This window comes from Sander lucioperca, chromosome 24 (genome assembly GCF_008315115.2).
Source record: "Sander lucioperca isolate FBNREF2018 chromosome 24, SLUC_FBN_1.2, whole genome shotgun sequence".
In the NCBI taxonomy this organism is placed as follows: domain Eukaryota; kingdom Metazoa; phylum Chordata; class Actinopteri; order Perciformes; family Percidae; genus Sander; species Sander lucioperca.
The window spans coordinates 4,533,135-4,540,093 of NC_050196.1; the positions used below are offsets into that span (position 1 = coordinate 4,533,135).

Sequence of the window (6,959 nt, forward strand, 5' to 3'; positions counted from 1 at the left end):
GGATCTGCTAATTAGGAATTAGTAGAAATATTTATGAACTCTGCATTATTGGAATTTAATATTTAATTTACGCTATTTTCTATATATCTTAACTGTAAATAGTTTGTATTTCCAATGCAAACAGAATCTTCTTGACAAAACATTTCAGTTAAAGGGGACTGTCTGGTGGGGTTCAGACTGTTCATAAAACTTAGTTTAATTAGATATCATATACCATAGGATGTAACATAACAGAGACAGATAATTATGGTGGTTGAACAGATACAGATAATGGCGTTTCTGTAGGCAGCCCTGAAAAACTGACTGGGTTGTCTTTTTTCACAGTTTTCACACAACACTGCAAAAGTTAGTTTTTCATAATATATAATCTGGGGTTTCAGCTGTATACTGAGGTACTATGGCATGGTAGAAGAATAGCAACACTTTCTGGTCAACACCAAAAACACTCAGCCTACTAAGTATGTGTAGCCGCTGTTGGACCCTAGTGCAGACATTTTCTACCTAAACACTCCATGTCAGTTGTCGATGGGTATGCCGAGTAGGTCTGGGTGATATATATCGTCAAAACAATATTTAAAAAAAACAAAACATGCTATATTGTGATATTGTTATCGCCATATGAAATGACAGGCAGTCATTTCGTTGAGGTATTCATCACCGAATGTAATATATTATCCTGTTACTGTGGTGAAATCTATCACTTTTAAAGAAGGAAGGACAATTTCAGAAGAAATTAAAGCTGCAAGCAGAGTTGGACGGGCCTTGCCTGTCTGGGTTACTGGCGGACGCTGCTCCATGCATCCGTGCATGTGTGCAACTGTCGGACACAGTGCACATGGTGGAGTCTACAGCGTTGGAAATAGTGTATTGCAAATGTACGTAACATAGTGGGCGGAGCAAACCGTCACCAATGAAAAGGTAACTCTCTACTAAGTTCCATCAGTTCGTTCCAAATAAGGCCTTTTTTCAAATATCACATTGTCCGATTAAGACGTGGGATATGCCGGTATAATTTCGGCTTTTAGAAGCATTCTTTGGACATATATACAGTGCATTTGGAATATGCGTTAAAATCTGGGTTTTTACCGTAGTTTACGGCATACGTCAGCTCTGTGCGTTGCTATGGTTCAGGTAGAGATGCATGCCCAACAGATAATGAGAAACACAGCTACTCTGTCAACCTTTTCAAGACGCTGGTTGAAGGAATGAAAGAACGATGCTGTGTTGGCACGGTCGAACAAGTCCGCCACCGGTGGATACCTATGGAAAAATCGTATTTTACATGGCTATATGTAAACTGGAATATTAATGGAATATTCTCTTTCATTAGCCATGTAAACAGCTTAGTCAGAATATCGTCTTTTTCAAAATGAGGGCAAAAACTGGTATAGTATGCGCATTTAAACCTATTCAGTGATACCTCACACAAGAGTCTAAGAGAAACGGGTCATTAGATATGAAAGGAGGCATGACTAATGTATAGGGGGCAGAGTGTTGTGGAAAATCTCTTTGGTGTTCGGTGATGAAGCTGGGAATTAAGATTGTCTGACACACTGGAGTTATCTAAGTTTCTTTATTCTTCTTGCAAGTAGAAGGAGACAGTCTAACAGAGTGCACACAGTCTGTGAAATCCTTTGTCTCCGACACATTCTCTGAGTTTTTGTAGGGTGAGCATACAGAGGGATGGACTGAACTTCTTGTTGACTCAGTAATTCTGGTCTTGCTGATTCTGCTCCTTTTACTGCTGAGTCTGTACTGTTTCAGAAAAGACTGCCTCAAGCTATTGAAGTTGGCCCTCTGCCAGGTACTGTTTAGTGCTGAGCAGCACGAGAGAGAGGGGGGCCGCGGAGCCTCAGTACTGCGGAATGAAAATGAACTCTACTGAGTTCAATGATACCTCCTTTTTGTATGGATCATAGTATTAAGGTTAAGTTCCACAATAGGCTATTCGGGCATCAGGTAATCAGGTATTTTATCTGCTGAACCAATAAATTTGACCAACCAACCAGATTTAATTGACAAAGCACATCAAAGGCTACACTTCATCTGTATCATCTTTTAATCTGATATGTTTATGTTTTATGTTAATCTGTTAATATTATGTAGCCTAGTCATTGTTTTCAATAAATAGTTCATAAACCATCATTTGACTAGTTTATGACATAACCCAGCCATCACGCGCTGCGCCGTCACATCCCCCCACCCACGACCACAGAGTAGATTCTCAACCTGTGGGAAATGATGTATAAGGCTTATTTCCTGTTGCCAGCAGGGGACGCTATGACTGAGTCAAAATTGACATGTAGATATCCTCAAGACTGGGCCCCTGTCAATCATGAGAAATTTCAGGCAGATTGGACAATGCACACTTAAGATACAACAACTTCCTCGTTCATTGATTAGGCTAAATTAGATTAGATTCAACTTTATTGTCATTGTGCAGTAACAATATGTACAATGACAACGAGTTTGCGTCCAACCAGAACTGCAAAAAAAGCAGAAAAGTGCAATGTAATATACAAAGTATAGACAGGTGGTGCATAGGCAGGACAGGAAATATTTGCAGTATTATAAGAGCAGAATAAATATGGCTTATACAATTATTTATTATACGATTAATGCTCAAAATGGCTGCCACACCCACACCATTCAATGCAAACCAACGCTTTTAATGATTTTCATTTTTAAGGTTTTGAGATGGCACGACCAGGTGCAATATGTAAAAATTCAAAATACCTTGCCGTCCTCTCCTCCCGACTGAACACATTTTATCGGGTTAGAATTACGGCAACAATCGCTAAACACACTGCAAACTCATGGCCCTCTCTTCCTGGTTTACAGCCCCCCCTCTCCTGGCTTAAAATAACTCACCGTTGTCGGCTACGGCCGCTGAACAGGCTACACGTTGTAAACAGCTGTGGCCCGCTTACCTGGTCCTCCTAGAACATTAGCAGTTAGCAGGGTTAGCATGGCGGCGTTAACCAGGACCAGTCGGGATCCCTTTTACTGGCCGTGTCTCAATTGTTTTTGCGAGTAACCAACTCGGGTACTCTAGCTATATAATTCAATGTGAGTTCACGAATGTTGAAATGACAAAAATTCTCCGCTGCACTCCAGTTTTGTTTTACCTATAGCAACTGGAGCTACTGCAACCAAGTACTATATAGCAGGACTTCGTACCGTGAAAAATCACAAATAAAGGCTTCTAAACCAAATAACACAAAACCGGACATTTCTCGGCAGTAATGTGACCCGATATTGACCAGCATTGGCTGCCAAGATTAAAGTTATCTGGCATTAGCATGCAGCTACTTAATAGTTAGCACTATGCTAATGTTAGATTGTAATGGAATGATGCAGCACTTTCTACCGTCACTGGGGAGAATTTAACAACATGGGCAGCCAAGATGACATATTTTACTGCCGTTAGCATGTAGCTACATGTGACAATGTTAACACCGCAGTATCTTAAAAAAAAATAAAAACACTCCAGTCCTGCCTACCTGGAACCGATGACCAATCGGAGAAGTTTGGCTAAGTGTTACTTAACACCTAGCTGAGAATAGAAAAAGCTATTGAAACCGGAGCGTTTACAACAGGAAATCTGAACGTTTTAGCTCACAGGGATTTGTCTACAATATGTTTACCTCATTAATTGAAAATTACTTGAAAAGCATAATTTGTCCACTTTAAGATGGCACGGATCAAATTTGAAGTCGATCGGATGAAAACTCTCAGAGGAGTTCGTTTAAGTACGATGTGTGGTAATGGCAAAAAAATGCTGATTTCAAACTTTCAATTAAAATGGCGGACTTCCTGTTGTCCAGGCTTTTTTGTACGTCTTGACACATGTGTACCAATTTTCGTAAGTCTACATTAAATATACTGCACGGGCTAGCGGGCGCTAGCGAGCCATTTCTGCATGCCTATTTACGAAACCTACAAAATATAAAAATTGTACCTTGCCTGATGCGTGTGCAAATTTACGTGAGTTTTCGAGTATGGGCAGATCCCCAAAAAGGTGATTCATTGCGCAAAACAATAATAATTCCTTCAGTATCAATAGGGCCGGGACAGGAGCAGCGTCAGATCCTGGAACAGTGGTATCCAAGGCAGGTATAGAGGCAGAAAAATGAGCTGCAGCATTTGCCATAGCTAACGTGCAATTGAGCAGGGCCTCATCCTCTCTGATCTGGTGCAGCAGAGTTTTCCTACCTTCCAGCTCTGTAATTTTCTCAGACATACTGACAAAACTTTTACAGCTGGTTGGAGAGCAGGGTGGGGGTTTGACTTTTTTGGAGTGGAAGTGTACTAGCTTTAGGCGACAAACTCAGCAGCAAGAAGAGTTGTGCTCAGACGTTGGGGACCTGGGTAAGGCAGATGAAGTCATCATGAACCTGTGTCCTTATTGGAGTGAATGTAGCCAATTGCAAAGTATTGTTAAGATATACATTCATGGCTGTTTGTGTTTCAGCTTTACCTTCAGATGTCCAGAAAGTGATTGTTGGTGAAGAACATCAGCAGGAGTGGAGTTCCAGTCTGGACCAGGAGGACACACAGCCCCCCCACATTAAAGAGGAACAGGAGGAACTCCAGATCAGTCAGGACCCAGAGCAGCTTCAAGGGCTGGAGGAGGCGACTATCACCAAGTTCCCATTCACTCCTGTCCTTGTGAAGAGTGAGGATGATGAAGAGAAACATCAGTTATCACGGCTTAATCAAAGAAAAACTGAACAGATGAAAACAGAAGCTGAGGGAGAGGACTGTGGAGGACCAGAATCAGCCATGAACTCAGATCCAGATACACATTTACAACCAGATACTGATGACGAGACTGGAGAGTCTTCTGAACCTGAGACTGATGACAGTGCTGATTGGAAGGAGACCAGAGAACCTTGGTCAGGTTTGAACTCTATGAATAATGATGAAGTCCTTGTCAATGACTCAAGATGTACTACTGGTGAGAAAGAGCACGAGAAAAGATTTGGCACCAGTGGACATCTGAAGCGACACATGAGATCTCATACAGGAAAGAGACCATTTAGCTGCTCAGTCTGTAAGAAAGCTTTTAAACAGAGGGGACATTTACATAAACACATGAGAACCCACACAGGAGAGAAGCCATTTAGGTGCTCGGTCTGTAAGAAAGCTTTTAAACTGAGCGAGTATTTACAGGCTCACATGAGAATCCACACAGGAGAAAAACCGTTTAGCTGCTCGGTCTGTAAGAAAGCTTTTACAGTGAGTGGAAATTTACAGGCACACATGAGAATCCACACAGGAGAGAAACCATTTAGCTGTTCAGTTTGTAAGAAAGCATTTACAGAGAGTGGAAGTTTACAGAAACACATGAGGATCCACACAGGAGAGAAACCATTTAGCTGCTCAGTCTGTAAGAAAGCTTTTAGAGTGAGTGGACATTTACAGGCACACATGAGAATCCACACAGGAGAGAAACCATTTAGCTGCTCAGTATGTAAGAAAGCTTTTAAAGAGAAAGGGGGGTTACATAGACACATGATAACCCACACAGGAGGGAAACTGTTAAGCAGTGTGAAGTGGAGCTCTAGTCTGGAAGGAGAGCATAGAACTTCAGTCAGGTTTAAACACTCTAAAAATGAATGAAGTCTCTTGGTGACCCACCATGTGTGTCACCAAGATACTGCTTAATATATTTTCAAATAATGATTTGTTTATAACAATTTAAGGTTAAAACCATAGTATGATCCATACAAAAAGTTACACGTTGTTGTATAAACACTGTGCGCATGGCATGTCTCCTCCTAACTCCTGTTGAATCCTATTAAACTAATGCTTTCCAAAGTTATTTCTTGTTCATTTTGTTTGTTATGGGTCATTGTTCGTTTTTTAAAGTATTACGATCCTAATAAACCCACTGTTTCATACTATAACGTTACATGTGTCCATGTTGCACTGCAGATCTCATCTGAAGAGATTTCTGTCATTCAAAACAATTCTGGATTGTAGTTAAAAACTTTTACAGCCAACTTAATAATGTTGGGTTTAATTTGGGCTTGAGTTTATAACTAGAAAATACCATGCCATAGCATGTCAAAAAGTCATAGTATAGGAATGTCAAAAATGTGATAAAGCCATATTATAGCATGTTGAAAAACGTCAAAAGTCATTGGAAAAAAGAAAAGAAAAAGTCCTAGTATAGTATGTAGAAAAAAGGTGACAATCATAGTATAGTATGTCGAAAAAAGTCATAGTATAGTTTGAAGAAAAAAGTGATAAAAACATCAGTATAGTATTACACCTATAAAACTTTACCCTAGAACATGCCTGTCTAAAAAGAGAAAGAACTTGGAATGAGCTTCCAGAAGAAGTTGTGCGTTCCCCTTGGATGCATTTTGCCTGTCAAAAGGTGTAATGTATAATTGTAAAGCTTGTCAGTAATTTATTTATGAATTGTTAGAAAACTTCAATTATGAAATTAATGTGTTTTTTATAAAATGTTAAAATGTGAATATATTTTATGTTCTATGTTTTGTGTTTTTTAGAGTCTGGAATAGTGGATTGTATATCCTGTACCAGAAATAGTATGTTAAAAAATAGCATTTCAAAAATATTAAATAAAAAGTAATACAAAAAATAATCATAGTATAGTTTGTCGAAAAAAAGTTATGAAAAAGTTAGTGTAATGTCAAAAAAGGTCGGAAATTAGTCATAGTTTAGTATATCGAAAAAAGTCATAGTATGTCAAAGAAAGTGACGCTATGGTATATTGGAAAACAAGTCATAGTATAGTATGTCAAAAAACTGATAAATAAGTCAGTATAGTATGTTGGAAAAAGTCATAAAAAAAAGTAATTGTATTGAATGTCAAAGAAAGTCCGGAAAAACATGCAAACTCCACGCAAAAAAGCCAAGCCCGGACTGGGAATTGAAGGGTTAAAGGGTCAGAGTCTGCAGTCCCTGCTAACCACTGAACCACA

General features: G+C 39.4%; 2 protein-coding genes across 6 annotated transcripts in view; one reads left to right on the forward strand and one right to left on the reverse strand.

The window, feature by feature from the left end:
• Positions 1-6,959, reverse strand: part of LOC116058582 (gastrula zinc finger protein XlCGF57.1-like) — a 308,880-nt gene that overhangs the window by 254,707 nt on the left and 47,214 nt on the right. The gene's annotated exons all lie outside the window — the stretch shown is intronic.
• Positions 1-6,959, forward strand: part of LOC116058583 (zinc finger protein OZF-like) — a 228,922-nt gene that overhangs the window by 3,546 nt on the left and 218,417 nt on the right. The window contains exons 2-3 of one of the 5 annotated variants that reach the window (XM_035998351.1): positions 4,475-5,129; positions 5,298-5,847. The exons of 1 other annotated variant lie outside the window; for it this stretch is intronic. In XM_035998351.1, the coding sequence (XP_035854244.1) occupies positions 4,475-5,129; positions 5,298-5,625 (983 nt within the window). In that variant the 3' untranslated portion in view covers positions 5,626-5,847. Of the gene's footprint in view, positions 1-4,474; positions 5,130-5,213; positions 5,848-6,959 lie in introns of those variants that run through there. 3 more of the 5 variants (XM_031311474.2, XM_031311473.2, XM_035998352.1) reach the window with 3 other exon arrangements.